The sequence below is a fragment of the Cololabis saira genome, chromosome 1 (genome assembly GCF_033807715.1).
Source record: "Cololabis saira isolate AMF1-May2022 chromosome 1, fColSai1.1, whole genome shotgun sequence".
NCBI lineage: Eukaryota > Metazoa > Chordata > Actinopteri > Beloniformes > Belonidae > Cololabis > Cololabis saira.
The window spans coordinates 32,445,680-32,463,826 of record NC_084587.1 but is presented as its reverse complement, the minus strand read 5'-3'; the positions used below and the strand labels follow the sequence as shown (position 1 = coordinate 32,463,826).

Below are 18,147 nucleotides of genomic sequence, written 5' to 3'. Positions count from 1 at the left end.
CAACAGAAGAGTGGAAGGCTTCTGTAAATTCACTTCTCGCTGCTTGCTTTCAGTGTCCACCACCCCCCAGACCGGCCTCTGCCTCCCACCTCCTCCTCCGCTAGCGCTCCAACCCTTACTGCCTCCCCCGTGCCCTCCACCCTGCAGCATCTGGCCCACCTCACCCGGCTCAGAGTAAACCCCCCTGTGAACAGCACAACATGACCTGCATGTTGGCATCACTGTCAAATGTAAAAGAGTCTCTAAAGACTGAACACACTCTCCTAGATATGTATCCACGTATATATCTAGAGAACTTGCCGTACCAGTCAAAAGTTTGGACACAACCACAAATTCTAAATGGATGTGTATGTGTTTTTCAGACTTTTGACCGGCACAGAACGGGAAAAGAATATTATATTTCCTCCCGATCCCATTCCCTAGCTCATTCCCTTTTTATCCTTGGTGTGTCTGTCCTGTGTTAACTGTGGCCAGAGTTAGTGTCACTCTTCAGACTCAAAACTACGAGTAGCTAAGAGACCTCAGGAGCTATTTCTTGCACTATTTTAAAGCAAGCAAAGAACATTATAGATTAAATAAATTAAAAACTGGATTAAATGTGGATTAGTAGGCTAGTTTAAGATCAGCGTGATCAAGAGAAACATCTTACTGTCAAAGTTATCTGTCTTTTTGTGTGTGTGCAAGAGGGAACCCAAAAAAGTCTAAAAGAAAACTGAACTGCATCCCAGTTCACTTGAAGAAATCTACAAATCAATTTGTTGACTCTTCCTTTATTTCACCCCATCTTTAAACTCTCTTACTTGCTTAATTCTTATGCTTTAAGGCATAAGCTGACACATTTCACCATTAGACCACGTTTTTCTCACCATGGATTTATTTTATTTTATTTTTTTTATTGGTATTATTTTTAACAAATTAGGATGACATTTAAGGAGCTGCAAACCAATCTTTGTGTGTGATGCTCTGTCAAAGGCCATGGTGTAAGAATATGGCATGAGAAACTGTTGTGTGCAGAAACTGTCTCATGCAGTACTGCAATGATGCTGCAGTTACAATTACTGTAACTAAATTAACAAAAACATAATTGGACTTTTCTTAAGTCCAAAAGTTAAGAAAACCAGCCTACTGGAACAAATAATATCAAAATATTGTCCTGTATTGTCCTTGGTCATTTTGTGTATAGAGGAGGATCATCCACTAATACTGTATGCACATTTTTAAATCTTTAGTCCATCAAAAAAGAAAAGAAAAAAAAAACCTTCAACTCTGACATTGATGTATAACCCCATTTTTTTCCTGAAGATATATGCTGAATTGAATTAAAAAAAAAATGACTTTTTTCAGGAGAGAAAAGAAAACTAAAAATGTAACCAAGACTCGTTTTCTGTTAAGCTTTTGTTCTTCAACTGAGACCTTGGTCTTTTTGTCTTGACAATTTGCTGGGATAGTAATAATGAAAGAAATATTTATTTTAATTTATTTTATTTTAAAAGCAATCTAACCTTGCACAAAAGCATTTGAGGTCAGAATCAAGATAGTCCCACCACTGCGGATCTTCAGGAACGCACAGGAGTTCTTTTCCAAAGACAGATTTCTACTTTGATGAAAATGGCTGCTCACATTTCCAACAACCTTTTGGCTTGTGCACTGCTTGAGCAAACTTAAGACATAGGACAGTGTTCTTTTTAGAAAACCAAATGAACTGTTAATTGTAAAAATTAACACGCGTTTGCTGCTCACAGATATGTAATATTGCATCAGTCACCTCAATAAACTAGTTAACTCCCACTCAATTTTAGCTAATTTTTATGCAAAATGTCTAAAAGCTACACAAAAAAATGGCTACATATTGATTTATTTCAACACTTTTTCCATTCAGTGATCATTGATTCATCTACTTGCATAGTTTGAAGTCTCTGGCTGCAGTCACACACGTGCTCACATGCCCATCCATGCACACAAGCATGGCCACACTGCAGCATTTCACCACATCAAGCCATGTTGCGCTCACTTTGGTATGTTGGTTACCATCTAAAGTGTTTCTGTATTCATTCTAAGAAAGGTTGTAGGAATGGTAGAAGAGTATATGAATTGTGGTTGTTAGGCAAAGCATGTCAGTTTCCTCTCAAGTATACTTGCATTTTTTTTGCTTGTAATTTAGAGAGAATACTTAGGAGAAAATGCCAACGGCTACGTTTGTAGCGTCTGCTGGCCTTGCCGTGGATCCTTGATGATGGGATTGAATCATGTGCAACCTGTTGTCATGTCACCAGAGTCAGTCCAACATGATCTGGTTTATTTCACTCTTTTTTTTGTGTTTCATAAAAAAGCAGACAATAAATTATCTTAAATTGGATGGTTTTGGGTAAAGAAATTAGGGAAGTTTTGATATCAAAATAATCAGATCTTTAATTACATTTGTAATTTCACAAAGACTTACTATGATGAAAGGTAGACAACTGTGTAGGAAATATGCTATGTGTGTGTTTGTTTGTGTGTGTGTGCGTTCTGTATTGAAGGTGTATGTGTGTGTCTAAACTTTGTTATTTATTGTCCTCTAATACTGCTCTGCCTTACAGAGAGCTCATGCTGTTTCGGTAAGTGTGTGTTTTAGTGTGTGTGAGTGCGTGGATGCCTAAAGCATCTTATATTGTCCTCTGTCCTCTCCTGCTCTCTGGCTCGTGCGCTTTGCTCCCAGGTGTGCGCATCGGCCTCTCTGTATTAACGGGCTTCTCTTTCTTTTCTCTCTCTCCTGTCTCTGCACCCCTCTTCTTTCCAAAACTATTCGTGATCATTTTGACCTCATTTAAAAAAAATCTATGCTCCCTTCTTTCATCCATCCATTTACTTTTTACATGATCTTCATCTCTCTCCTCATCTCTCCTAAATTCTCTCATTTCTGCCTCTTTCTCTCTATTTCTGACCTCTTCTGTCATCTTTTGGCCATGGTGGCTGTGCTGCGTCGGGGACAATCTGTGTGTGTGTGTGCGTGTGTATGTGTGTGTGTGTGTATGTGTGTGTGTGTGTGTGTGTGTGTGTGTGTGTGTGTGTGTGTGTGTGTGTGTGCGACACTGCTCTGCTCTACGTATCATCTCTGTGTTTGCCTGCTCTGCAGCGGAGGAGACACAGACCCCGCGGAAATAACCTAAGTGTATGTACCCCTCTCCGTATCTCTGTCTATCTCCCTTTCTGTCTTCCCGATTCTTCTCTCTCTGCTCGGATCTGAATCGAATCATATGATACCTTTGTTTTTTGTTTTTTTTTTATTCCACCTGGGGGACCCATGTGGGTGGATTTTAGCCAGTTGTAAAAGTTCAGTTGGTGTTAGTTAAGCTTTTTCTCACCAAACTGACTTTCTGAACAGTCAACGAAACTTCCCTCACAATTCCACATCCTTTAGGTCTTGTGTAACTAACAAATCCTCTATTTGATGCGAGCCAGTAAGAGTGGTGGGAGCAGTGATCAGAGAGTCTCACCCTTGCCAATCCATCTGATCACTTAGGATTCAATACAAGTAATAAAGACAAAGTCTTTGCAATCTCAGGATCAGCTATACCTGTTTTTTGTATACATTAGTGCAAGATAATGTTGGATATAAAGTAAAAGGAACTGAAAAAAAAACTCTCATCATTAGATCTGTTGTCTCCACAGAGGTAAATATAACATGTAAGAACAATGAATGCCACCTAAACAGGGTGAAGGTCTGTTTAAGTCAAAAGTCATAAATATCTTCTGTATTTTTAGAAAAATTTCCTCATCGCTTTGCAAACATTGTTGGATCACGTTTAGATTTATGGTTTAGTCACTCTTTGTGGAACTTCATATGAATTTTCCTGAAAGTAAATATATTTTCCTTAACTGTACCTTTTAAGGAAAAAAAAAAACTAACAAACTACTCCCTGCATTGTGTCAATGAAGTGAGCCCCCACCCACCTGGTACTCCACAAATCAGTTGTGACTAAATCGTCACTCTCTAGATCTACTTTGATTTCATGTCCCTTTTGCTCTCCTCTTAGTCTCTCTGCTTTCTTCCTTTCTGTCTTATTCCTTCCCGTGTTTGCTCGTCTTCAGGTCGTGCTGCCCTCAGTTGTTTGCTCTGTGTGACATTTTCCCTGGACTTTCACTCACATGCAGCATCTTTGTGTCGGTGTGTGTGGGGTATGTGTGTGTGTGTGTGTGTGTGTGTGTGTGTGTGTGTGTGTGTGTGTGTGTGTGTGTGTGTGTGTGTGTGTGTGTGTGTGTGTGTGTGTGTGTGTGTGTGTGTGTGTGTGTGTGTGTGTGTGTGCGCGTGCACACTGTGTTTGAATATGTTGCATCTCTGCAGACTCTGCGGGTCAACAGTATGTGACAAAAGCATGAACTGGCCCAATATGTGACTGTTGGCCTGTATTGGCAGCGCACCGGCATGTCATCAGTTGTGCATGATGAAGGACCCCAGCAGGGGGAAGTTTGGCTTTTAGCTAAAGGCTGTTATTCGGTACCTTGAAAATGATTGGAAAGGCTGGACAGAAGCTGACTGTGGTGCTCAGAAAGTGACTGTGTCATGTGAAGAACTTCTGTCTGATTTGGGTGAATGACGGCTTTTTAACTTTTCGACCCACCTCTTACAATCAAGAATATTTGGTAGAAATGATCATGCATCATGGAAAACATTTGGAAAACATGATTATTGGATATTTCATATAATTTAGTATATAAATCTAATTCATTACCTCAGATCAGTTTTAGTTTTTTCATTTGTTGTTAATTTTATCCTGAAATCATGCTGACATATAAACGGTACTTGTGCTCAAAGGTAGAAAGTGTAAAGTCATTAGTAGCCATCATGTTGATGGGTGAATTAGTGAAACTAATAGCACTGATAGTTGTAATTAATAAATTGAGCAGCCGTCGTTTGGCATTTAAGTATAGAAGCATATTTTTGTTAAAAGCTGAATGAATGTATAATCCTAACTACTGGGCAGGTATAATTCAAATGTGTTATGTGGTGATGTGATTAATTTAAGGCCTGGATTACAAACGAGGTGTTCCAGACAACTCTGGTGTCGTGTCTCCTATGAGAGTAACGGTTTAAACTTTCACTAGTATATCATTTTTTTTTTTCAAAAGAGCAAAGAAATACAGCAACATATCATGGGAAATGGAAGGGAAATAGCTAAAAGCATGCCATGACAGCTTCAATTTGCTTTCAATTACTTATACGCATATTAATATGAATTGCTCTACAATTAAATATGTTTAAATGTGTTCAAACCTGCAATTAATAGTCTGAAAATGTCTGCGCAGCTGTATAATTTTTAGCTACTTCCCCAGTAGACACGCTGTGTGTTTTAAGGTAGTAAAACAAATAGTTTTACAACACTAAACGTTGCTGGTCTTCTGTCCCAGCTCCCATACACTACGTTCCAAATAGAAAGAGAGCTAATTCGTTTTGAGCATGGTTGCGGATGGTTAACCAGTTCCTTCTGGCTGTTCCCTGAACCATTGCACCACCTCTCCCTCCACAGCTAAGAAGAAACTACACCAAGTGAAACAAGTGAAAGTGTGCCAGTCGGTCTGTTACTAGAAAAACATTCTGAAAATCACACATTTTAAAAAGTGCTCCTCAGTTACTTTGTTAAAGATGACAATCCTAGAAGAACCGTGGTATGCATTGTTACACACCCACCTATCACGCATGCAGCAGTGAGGGTTGTTGTCATTGTATATGCTAAATGACACCAACACTTAGAAACTATGAGCTGTAAAAGGTGAGAAGTGCGAATGTGTGTTTTACTGCCGACTACCCAAAGACATGCATGGCTTGCATTAAGCTCCTCTGACTGCCTTGAATGCTGTATATGTAACGTGCAGCTGATGGGTCATGTGAAAGCTTTGTGGGGTACATAGTATCAGCAGGGTTCTGTCCTGGTCAGAAGAGCCTAAAAAACCAAACCCAGCAAGAAATGTATATGGAACTCGTTCCAACAGGTACCTGTTATTTTTCAGTTGGACCCAGTTCCTTTGCACATTGGCTGCTACCTTTAAACTGTATGATATGCATGCAGCATTAAAGAAATTGCTTTTTCAAAAGATTGCAACACACTACAGATCGTGGAGTGGGGACGTAAACACTTATTTATTCGGTTTTATGCGATCAGACATGCCTTTACATCCCCCATGTGCCCACCTGGCACACAAACACACTCATGCACACCACATCGCCGTTTCAGCATTCTAGGGTTTTTATGTTGGGTTCTGGCAGAGCTTTTGATCAGGATTCAAGTTCATGCAATGGTGGTTTGTATCAAATCCACATGGTCACCATATCTGATTAACATCATACTTGGGGTAAAAATAAAAATAAGTGTCACTATGTTTGACAATCAAAAGTGTAAAGCATCACTGATGTTGGGTCAACATTCGTGGCCATTTTTGAAACTGCAAACTATCGTAATAGAGTGTGCTGGATTTGCCAAAATGAAGTCTACAGTATGTGAACAACTGCAATTTCTGGGGTATAAATGTACCCAGGTGGTTTGTTACTTCTGGGGAAAAAAACAAAACTGCTCTGCAGCAGACTCGTATATCTCCCATGCTGAATCCCAACGCAATAGCTGACTTTCACTTATGCTGTAACATAATGGTTTTTACAGTGGCCTACTATTGATTACATACACTGATACACTCCCACTAGGGGAGTTTTTACCTGCCATTGTTTATGTGATAATTGCTCAGGGGGGTCATGTTCTGGGTCTCTGGAAAGCGTCTAGAGACAACATCTGTTGTATTAGACGCTATACAAATAAAATTGAATTGAATTGAATTGATACATACTATTCCTGTAATGCCAGTATGAACGGCCTTCTGCTTACTGGCATTGTATGTGCAGTATACGTTAAGTAGTTTCAAAAACAGCCTGTGTTCCTCTCCAGACCATCTGGTTTAATTAAGAATGCAGGGTTTTTCTGGACTAAGTAGTTGTTTGATAAATAAAATATAAAATCTACACACGGATCTCCAAAATGCAAGACTGGGTCAGGAGGTATTTATAAATTTTACTTAACACAAAAAAAGGAAAACTTCTAACTATAAAATGAATCATATGGCACTCTGACTTGGCCAGATTGGAACCATTTCTCAGATTAAAGTGAGCTACTTCCTCTGATCTGATAAAATGAAGGTGGAACTATTGTATTGTTGCCACAATTCCTAATATTGTGTTTGGAAAACCCAGAAAACACAGGTCTCATAATCACCTCATTAATACCTCGGCAGTATGTATTTTTATTTTTTTCCATCCACATGGATTTGGAAGATGGTGGGTAAAATGGACCTTGAAAAATACATTTCTCAAGAGTTGCTCTCATAGGATCAGGTGAGGACTCCATGTCTTCACCTGATCCTATGAGAGAAACTCTTAAAAACTTTAAGATGGTCATGGTAACCAGATTGATGCTCTTTCAAACGAGATGGAAGAACCTTCTATATGAAAGGTGTGCCAATCTTGTCGGATCATTCCTATGAAGACTTAGAGGTTTTGAACAAAACATCTGAATACTTAGGTATATTGGGATGTTTCTTGATACTCATGAAACCTCTGAAAAAGGTAATTTTGCTCTGATTGTTCAGTTTCAGGGACCTGATCAGACAACACCCACCAGTCTGCATTCACTGTGGGGGGATTCCTATTTTTCACAACGTGTTCATTGGATGTAAAGTAACTATAGAGCTCTAAAAGCAGGAATACTGGTCAACTTTTTTACTTTCCATGACAGCAGAAACTGGCAAACATAGTACCTACAAAACATACGATTTATAGGTAATATTCTAATTAGTATTTGATGAATAAAGCAGGAAAGAGTATATAAAAAACACATGTAATTCGATCTCATGGGATCTTAAGATCTTCTGTCTTAACCAAATATTGTTTTTTATTGTGTGTAGATTGATGAGTTAAAAGAGTTTGTGTTGTCTTTACATGTAAGAAATACAGAAACATTTTGAAAAAGAGAGAATTTGAAAAAGGTCTGACAAGTTTGTGTCAGTCTGTGTTTTGGGGGGAGGGGGGATTTTTCATCCTGAGTATGATGTAAATAAAATATGGTTGCCAGGAGAGAAAAATCCAATCGACTCCTCAACCATGTGCATGTGAGGCATGGGTGTTCATAGCCTTCTTGCTTGTCCTCTGTCTCTGCCCCTTTTCTTCTCTACCAGTCAGATCCTCGTTTATATCTCTGTCTTTTTGATTCTGCAGTTTTTTTGGTGAAAATGCATGACATCACAGGTTATTACATGCACATCAGAGGCCCAGTCGTGCTATGTGTGCTAAGTGTTACGTTGACTGGAGGTCATTGTTTATGACAACATGAGTCAAACATTTAGATTACTAAAGCAAAAAACAACCTTGTCTTATGCCTAACCCACCACTTACTTAAATACAGTCATTTAGTCCTGCTGACTGACTCAGCGGACATGTTGTCATTCAGTAGGTGCTTATATACACCGGAGTGTACAATGGGACAGATACTCATGTGTGACTCTGTAGCAGCGTTGTACACTCAGTGAAAGACAGTTAAGTGAATGTTGTCCCTCTCACAGCTGAGAATAAACTCCACCAGTGAACATTCGATGAATCTCACTTGTTTTCTCTTCACTGTCTTTCCCCCCCTCCTCCCCTCCGACTTTTGCTCTCTTTATCCGTCCCACTTGCTTTTTCTATCTCTTTCACCTTCAAAGACCATCACCGACACCAGTCCGATGCGCCGCTCCACCTCCAGCCTGGTCCACGGGCGGTCAGGCCGCGGTGTGAGACTGGACGACTACTCGCTGGAAAGGGTGGTGTCGGAGGAGGGGAGACACGGAGGAGGGCGCAGGCACAGGGAGAGAAGTCACCGCACCTCACAGCGCTCCCTGACCAGATACACCGACGCCGACACGGGTGAGTCATTCTACACGTCTTTCATGGCCGTATTAGCCTCAAGTCTGTGTCAAAATTTCGGTTTACCAACTGTAAGCTACATGAACAGTTGTTCTGGGTGCTTTTTGTTTTTTTGTTTTTTAGTTTTGACATAAAATTCAAGAAAAAAAACCTGCTTTGTTTCCATTTTCTGTGCTGAGAAAAAAGTGTAGAAATACAAACTAAGAGATCTCCTTGCTAGGTCTGGGTACAGACCTCAGCACCACCACACAATCAGGGGACCTGCCACCCAAGGAGCGAGAGCGGGACCGCGGACGCACCAAGGACCGCCGCCACCACCATCGCCACCACCATCATCACAGCTCCATGGACAAGGAGCGTTACGGCCCTGATCGCCACGACTACCCCCACAGACACCCCCATGACCACCACTGGTCCCGCTCACCCAGTGAAGGGCCCGATGGAAGAGGTCACAGACAGGTGGGCTCCAAAGACAACGAGAATTACAACCCCAATCCCAAAAGAACCTGGAATGCCGTGTAATACATAAATGAAAACAATGAAGGCCGGTGCAAATCTGATAATTCAATTCAATTCAATTCAGTTTATTTGGGAAGGGACAGTGTACATTCATATACATTTAGAATTAAAAATGCAAATGCACCCAATTTTAGCTACAGAGCTAGTTTCCATTGGCAGTCCCCCGGCTAAAAATATAAAAGAAAGACAAGTTAAACAACAGGTTAGAACAAATACAAATAATAAACCCACATGTTTTTCCACAATAAGACACAGAAAGCATAAAAAATGGTTAAAATTACACATTTTATTTCTTGTTAAAAAATATTTATATATTAGCTCATATTGAATTGGGGATGTATTGAAAAACAACACATCCCCAAAACAATTTGGACATGGGCAACAGTGGTCTTCAACCCTGTCCTGCATGTTTTAGATGCTACCCTGCTTCAGCACACCTGATTCTAATGAATCATCTTCATCAGCTTGTCATCAAGGTCTGCACAATTCTGTTAATGACACAATCATTTTTATCAGGGTGCGCTGAAGCAGGGTAGCATCTAAAACATGCAGGACAGGGGGGCCTGAGGAATGCCTGGTAATTAGATCAAATCATTTACAACAGGTCTGCGGCATGAGTGTGCGTTTAAAAAAAGGAGAATTTATCAGAAATATCTCCTCAGATTTATTTGCAAATTGAACCAATATCAGAATAATGTTCCACTGCCTAAAACTGTGAATAGCTCCAAGGACTAATATCCTCCAAAGATTCAAAGATGTGGAGAAAGTTCTGTCTGTGAGGGACAAGGCCCAAAAAGAATGTTGAATGCAGGGGATTTTTGGGAGGTCAGACAGCAATGGTTTAAAATAAAATAAATCACTGCATGGGCTCAAAGGCACTTCTGAAAGTAGCTGTCGAAGAACACAGTTCACTGTGCTGCCCACAAATGCAGATTAAAGGAGTGTTTGTGAATCATGGGAACATAAACCACCATATTCTGTGGGCCAAAGGTCATTTCAAGTATACCTCATGGAAGTGGAAAACCAGCCTGTGCTTAGACCAATTGAAATTTGAAATTTGAGGCCTTGCATCTTTCAGACAGACAATGCAAAAGTTCATACTGCATCCGTTTCAAAAGCAGAGCTTTTATAGTAGAAAGAAATTCAGTTGCTGGACTGAAGTCCAGACCTTCAACCAACTGAAAACATTTGGTTCTTTGTGAAAAGAAAAATGTGTCAAAGAAGAACTAGGACTGTCCCATTGGTATCCTTCATCTGACAGGAATTCCTCCCCTAAAACTCCAGCAAATGGTCTCCCGTTCCCAGACATATATGTACTGTTGTTGGAAAAGGAGGGGATGTTCCAAAGTGGCTTTCCCAAATTTTTAAGATTTGTTGCTACTGTGGAAATTGCAGGAAATTGAAGAGACAATTTCTCACGTCGAGCACACGAAAATACGTGTGTCGTTTATTTGAATAGGAAAAAACACTGTCAACAAAAATGGCGCTGTCCAGCAACCAAACAGGCAAGGGGCTCTTAGATAAACACACCATTTAAAGGGGCCGTGTTCTCTGAACAGTCATAGTTACATGACGTAACTACAGACAGTAAATTTCATGCAACATATTAGCTAAGCATTGCATGAAAAACCAGGCGAAGAACAAAGTGCTGCGTTTATACTGAACGGTGTGTAGAACCACACCTAATTACAAAGGGCCAAATCCACAAAGAATAGATTGCGCCCACAATTATTCCTATTCACAAAAGATTTTGCTCTAATGATATGCCGCCGCAAACACGCCCATAAAGTTTTGCAGCTGAGTGCAATTTTCCCCTTGTCTGAGTAAGTGAGCGGAGCTGTGTCCAGTGTTCTCCATATTTCAGCACACAGATTGGTCCATAATGAAAACTGCAGAGAGCACAACAGCCTCAACTTTCACGTATTTGTACTTCTCTAGTATTTTGCATGTATGACATAAGCTAATGAAATGTCAAATGTTAAGAGGCTGTGCGCATTTACGCACAAGGCACAGCACGGGTAACTTCATTAACACAGGATCGGGATCAGATCAGGATCTGACGGTAATTCATGTTCTGTGTTTTGCTACACACACCTACAGGTCAGCTGTTAAACACACACATTCTAGATTTATATGTTTATATGGTGGAATTGTTTGTAATAAAGCAGCCCCTTACTGTATGGATGAATCCTGAGCCCCGTCCTGTTATTTTTATTTTTAAATCCGAGATAAGTCCACAACCCCACTTGATCTGACTGTTTACAGTCATGTCTGAATGTAGATTTCACCCTTAATATCATTCAGTATCACACAGGCTTGAATGATATTGAAGAGAGAGAGAAACAGAGACAGAGGGAGTGAGGAGTGAGTTTGCGCGCAGTTAATACACGCTTCGAAAAGACGGTATTTGCTCCACTATTTATTTTTGCGTGTGACAAATAGCGCTGGCCTTTGTGAATTAGACGGTTTTTGCAATGAGGCTTATTTGCATAGAAAGGGGGCAATTTTGCGCCGAATCTATGAATATTACCTAATTTACATGCATGCAAATGGCACAGGCGCACCATGACACTATTTGCTTAGCAGCGCAGTTTGTGGTGCAATTCGCCCTTTGCGGGTGCTTTGTGAATTAGACGCTCTCTTTTTGTCTCATTTGCACCGGTTTAGCGGCCGCAAAAGCCACGCAATCCTTTTGTGGATTTGGCCCAAAGTGTTATTATAACCTTTATAATAACAAATGTGTTCATGGGATTTGCAAATCTTGCATTCTGTTTTTATTTACATTTTACCTCGTATCCCAATAAGACCCGGACCCTCCACATACAAGCCCAATTCCACTTAGAGGGTTATGTCACTGACAGTTTACCAAAACTGTCCCGTACCGTTTTCCTCATCTGTCTTATGGATTTCCATGTAGAATATCTTACAGAGGGGTTTCACGACAGTGGAATGAATAAAAGATATATTCTGTTATTATTACCATAATTGAATTTAACCCCTATCTTTGACTTCAATACCAAGATAAAGTATGTGCACTTATCCAGTACAAGTTAATTTATTTTCACAGCTTTACTTATGGATATCAATCTCTCTTTTTTTGTTATGCTTTTTTCCTCATTCCTGTTTCTCTCTCTGTCCATTTTTCTTCAATGTGACATATTGCTTCTTGGTGTCAATTTGTTGCTTCATCACTATGTTTTTGAATGATTTTCAATGGTATCTATCTATCTATCTATCTATCTATCTATCTATCTATCTATCTATCTATCTATCTATCTATCTATCTATCTATCTATCTATCTATCTATCTATCTATCTATCTATCTATCTATCTATCTATCTATCTATCTATCTATCTATCTATCTATCTATCTATCTATCTATCTATCTATCTCTCTATCTGCTCTGTTCTGGTCTCTTTTGTTGTGGTGTTGCGTTTTGATTTTCCTTGTTTACATTTTGCTGTAGGGCAGTAGTTCGGTGAGTGGCAGCCCAGTCCCCTCTACTTCAGGGACCAGCACTCCACGGAGAGGCCGTCGCCAGCTTCCGCAGACCCCTGCTGTCCCACGTCCACATGTCACCTACTCCCCCGCTGTGCGTAAGCCCAGCTACGGCCCCCCGGGGCCGGGCCGACTGCGTTCGCCCTCCCCCCGGCACTTCTCTCCACCGGACCACGACAGAGGCTACCACCACCGCCCCCCATCGCGCCACGGCTCTCCACATCACGTAGGGTCTCCGTCCCGGCACGGCTCGCCGCGCTCACCGAGGCATCAGTCCCCTCGCTCGCCTCTCCACGGCTCACCCAGGTCCCCTCACCGAAGCCGATGGAGCGGGCCCCCACCCGGGGACAGTCTGGAGGGCGATGGGCCCTTTTATGAGAGAGATTACGAGTACGAGCGACACCACGAGCCTCCTGCCTACGAGCAGAGCCTTTCCCATGGCAACCCTCACCCGCTTGGTGCAAATCCTCACCCCCACCCACGCTCACCTAGGACTGCCCGGCATGGGCCCCCTCCCCCCCCCTCACCCACAACCACACCCACACCCACGTAGGGTACCCAATGGCTACCGCTCATCGTCACCATCGCCACATCGGCGGGGACCACCGGGGGCACCGCACCATCGACCTCCCCATGCCAGAGGGCCCCGCAAGGGCCTGCATGAACCCTATAGTGAGACAGATGAGGATGACTGGTGCTAGCAACCACAGAATACAAGGAATATGGACAGCAGACGAGAAGAAGAACAGCCATCTCTGGTGTTCTGGCCTCGAATTTGAAGACTTTTAATAAAGCGTGGGGGCTGAGGTTTTGTAAAGGGGTTTGATCCCAGAAAAAACCCTCTTCCTTCACCCCTCAAACTCTAAATAAGTGGCAGGGGTGGAGGGTAGAGGGTGAAAGTGCTGCAAATAGTCTTTCACGCATTTTGTGCAAGAGGAAAATCAGTAACAGATCAGCACATGGTCAAAACAAAGAGAAAGTGAAGAGAACCTGGGTAAGGCCAGGGAACAGTTTACCTCTGCCTCTCTCAAGCTCAGACGTACGCACTTCCAAGGATTAGCCTTCACTATCAAGGCCAGGCTGAAAGAAGAAGAGAGAGGTGTGGAAACAAAAAGCATTGAAGGAGCATGAGGTGCAAAAATAAAAAAAAAATAATATAAAAAAGTGCTGCCATCATTGCAGTTTGTGAGGCCTGATAGCACTTTTCTCAGACTGGCACCTGATTGTTTGGATTTCTCACTCGTATGCTGTCTGTTGCCGGTCAGACTTCTACTGTACAATGAAAATAGGCTGGAAAAGGGAGTATACCGCTTTGACGCTGCTCCTGAGACTGAATACGTTCAAAGAAAACAAAATTAAGAAAAAGCCAGGATCCCCTAATCCTTACATGCCAAGCTATGCCTCCAGAAATCAAACTTGAACACTGAAGAAAACATTAAAAACTTTACACGACGAACAGTGAAAGTAAAGAAGGGAGAACATCCACTTTATCTTTAATCTTTTTCCTTTCCAAAGGACAGAACCAGGAAGCTCCGCCTATACTGCAAAAAACAGCCAATCCCAGCACTGGCTGATATTTGATGAGTTTTATCATCTCTGTTTACTGTTATGGACTCACTGGAAGCTGATGGGACTGCTGTGACATCACTTCCTGTCAAGATGGTGGCGGCAGTGAAATGTGGTGAGACACAATGTGGGCTCACTTGTCATTCAAGTGCACTGGTGGGATGGGCCCAGGTAACTGACACTTTGTCAAGCCTCTTCCTCCTCTGTTACTCAATCTGATGCACAGAGGAGGAGAATCAGACAGGAAATGACATCACACAGCTGAATGGGGCGGAGGAGAGGAAAGGAGGGATGGGGGAAAAAAGACTAATTTCTTCAGTGCTTCTTCGATCGATTACTTCTCCTTCTTGTTCTCTGAACATTGGAGCTTGGTTCTTCTGTTGCATTCGCTCAGCGACGTTTGATCTTTTTCAGAATCCTAAATTTGATGGAAAACTTGCATGACTGATTAAAAAAAAAAACATTCTAGAGAGGAAATCTAAGTGGTTTGGGTGGGACTCGGGGGCTTTATAGGAAACTTTACATTTAGGTCTACAAAAGAAGTTCTGTTCTTTCGAGCTCTCTCTCCTACATGTCAACAGTAATTTTGGGTTTCTTTTTACCTGAAACAGGCTTTGACAGTCAGGTGTTCGGTTTGTCTCAGTTTTCCGGTAAAAGCTCAGTTTCTACAACCTGTCAGGAGACGAGAAACATTTCGGGATCACATTAAAGTGTCCCGCAGTGCTTGAAAACTAACAAGGGAGAAAGAGTGGAGAGAAACAGACCTCTACCGCACTTCATTTATTATTGTTAATGATGACTCATGTATGACTAATGATTTTAATGTCGATGCAAAATGATGGTGACAATGATAATACAAATGGTGATTGACTGATTTGTAGAACTGTTGCTGTAGACTTGTTGTCATGTTTTTTGAAGTTCAGATATGCTATGTTCATCTTGTTTGCATCTTTTATGTTCCCCTGTTCAATGATGTTTACTGGGTTCCTGATGCCTTCCTGCAACATTTCAGGGCAATGACAGCTTGGGAACATTCACTTTTAGCAGCGTTGCGTGTTGTAACGCAACTCTTAAGGTACATTCTGTCTCTAGAATAGTGGAAGCGGAGGTCAGGGGAGTCTAAGTATCTTACCTGCAATGACCCAGCGGGTCAGTCCTCTTGTCAAGTCAACCCAAAGACAACTAACTCATGTTCAGAGCAAGGGGTAGAACATTTGAAGAGAGTGAAAACTGATTTTTAGGAGGTTTTACTAAGGCTGACGCTCTCTGGCTCGCAGCCAAATAAAAACAAAGACGAGGAGGAAGAACGGAGGGTTTCCCTCTATTGGGCTGTGTAGTTTTGCAGTGAGGTCAATCGCCAGCAACAGTACAGCGTTGGTGGTACAGGGTCGATGTCAGTCAGCGTTATGCCGTGGTGTTTTTACCACCAGGGGGCAGTTATTGGCACACATTATCCTCCCTCTGAAGACAGCCTCTTGGTCACATCCTAATGTCTCGCCCTGCTGTGAAACGTCAACTTATATCTTTCTCTTGTATCTCTCTAAGATATATAGTCGGACTTTAAACCAGGAAACATGGATGCGGCCTGAGAGAAGCCATACCTACCTGTTTGCCAGTCAATTTATTTTTTTTTTCTTTCTCATGTGTGTGCCAAGGCTGATCTCCTTGCCCACCCCTCACCCTTCTCTCAGGTCCCCCGACACCTTTTTCTCAGATCACTCTAGTCCAGTCTCGGGATGTTGTGCCATGGCTGAATCCTTCTCCCCTGAAACCTATTTCAGTATCCACTGAGCTGTTTCCAAACTCTATTGTTTTTAATGTCCATTTGCGTTGACATCTGTTCTTTTAGCCTTCTAGACAGTCAATCGACACTGAAGTCAAGCAAAACACTTAACAGGTCAGACGAACTAAGTTCTAATAATTTCGTCCTCATTATCATGAGGGACGACAATAAATGAATATTAAATATGTCTAGGATAACATGATAAAATATAGATAGATTATTGCCTACAGATGAATATAGATATATTGTAGCTTTGGTTATAGAAAGAAAATATATAGATTTTAATTTGAATATCAGATATTTATTTATTTTGCATAACTATCACATTCATCAAGTCACTCCTGGAACCTCTCGCCGATTCCTTTGCAGTTGCAAAAGCCAGAAAACAAATGCCAGTCCACACGTTTTGACTCTATGCAGATCTCATCTTATTATTTTCGGAGGAGAAACTGCCGCACTGTGGTACTGTCAAACAAATTCATGAAACACAAACCCACCGGCCTGAGATGTTAATGTCACTTTTGCATAAGTCAAATGACATCACATCTGTGGCGAAATCCCTTTCTTTGATGGACGTCACCGTCTTTTTCTCTCCCCCTCCTGCGGCTGCTCCTTTTACAGTCTATACAAATTTCTATGCTCTCCTGAGATGTGTCGCCTCCAGGCCATGTAGTGAGGCGTGTAGGATATGGGATCATGTGGGGTTTTGGGGATTATTTAACTGGCGGAAGTGAAGGGGTGCAAACCAGAAACTCTTCCATCCTGACGTTCCATCAAGAGAGATTGTGGCAGGTGAAGATTCTTCTCCAAAGCCCCCCCCCCCTCTACAGAGCCACAGTGCCTTCTGTATCCAAGTCACATCCGTCATCCCACAGTCTCCTCATCGGTCGGTCTTGTCCCTCCTCCCGTTTATCCCCCATAGTAGATGTGATCAACCACACTACGCCTTAAAAATCAAGTCCCACCGTCTGCCACGCATGCATAGAAACGGGGAGGGTGGTGATTTTGAGACTGGGGTACCGTCAGGAAATAGTCAGGAGGTTAGGCTCGATGCAGGGAACTCAAGATCACATCCAGAATGGGTTAGACTATTGAACTCTTCCATTCACTCATTCAAATTACACCGATTTTTGTAGTCGTTGCCAAAAACCATAAGGGATCCTCACAGATTGAATCAGAGCCTTGTGGTTTTGACTTTTTATGACTCAATGACCAACTTTTCTGGATCTTGCTAGCTGGCTAGCCCTTTTAAGCTTTGGAGTGGCACCATTTTGTGTCCATCCCAGAGATGTCCTGGGTTCAGTTGAAGGGGTTGTAGTGAGAGGTTTACAGAGGTTCAAAGCTGTTTGCTTACTTCTCAGGTCCCTCTACAGTTAGGTAGCTAGTTAAAAAAAAAAAAAAAGTAGGGAAGAGACCGCTACTAAAGAAACAAGTCTTTGTTTGAGTAATTGTATGGTTTTACTGGACTTGGCATCAGATGTTGTAATTTAACCCTTCTCCCATCACTTACCCTGAATTCACACACTTACCCCTCACCTTCCCATTGAGAAACAGCCGAATGCATCGACATTCAACGCCAAGCATGTTTGGCTGACTGGCGCTGGCTGGCGGGAAAAAGAGAAAAAAAACAATTCCATCTTGCCTCCATGACACCACTCGCATGTCCAGAATTGTAACAGCAGATCCAAAATGGCTGACACACAACACCGCCTTTGTATGAAAGCATGTTGTGTGCGCGCTTTTCCGAAAACAAATCCCATTCTTTGAACAAAAAAAGGAACTTGAGCATCTGATCTTTGTTTTTGATGTTCTTTCAAATATTTTACTGAATACAGTATAAGGGCGGGGGGGGGGGGACT

At 41.8% G+C, this 18,147-nt stretch overlaps 1 protein-coding gene across 1 annotated transcript in view; it reads left to right on the top strand.

Annotated features, from left to right (window-relative positions):
- Window positions 1-17,919, top strand: part of cacna1ab (calcium channel, voltage-dependent, P/Q type, alpha 1A subunit, b) — a 150,054-nt gene extending 132,135 nt beyond the window's left edge. The window contains 4 exon segments of the mRNA XM_061720649.1: window positions 8,719-8,920; window positions 9,141-9,379; window positions 12,908-13,471; window positions 13,473-17,919. Coding sequence (XP_061576633.1) covers window positions 8,719-8,920; window positions 9,141-9,379; window positions 12,908-13,471; window positions 13,473-13,640 — 1,173 coding nt within the window. The 3' untranslated portion in view covers window positions 13,641-17,919.
- Window positions 17,920-18,147: the final 228 nt, after the last annotated feature.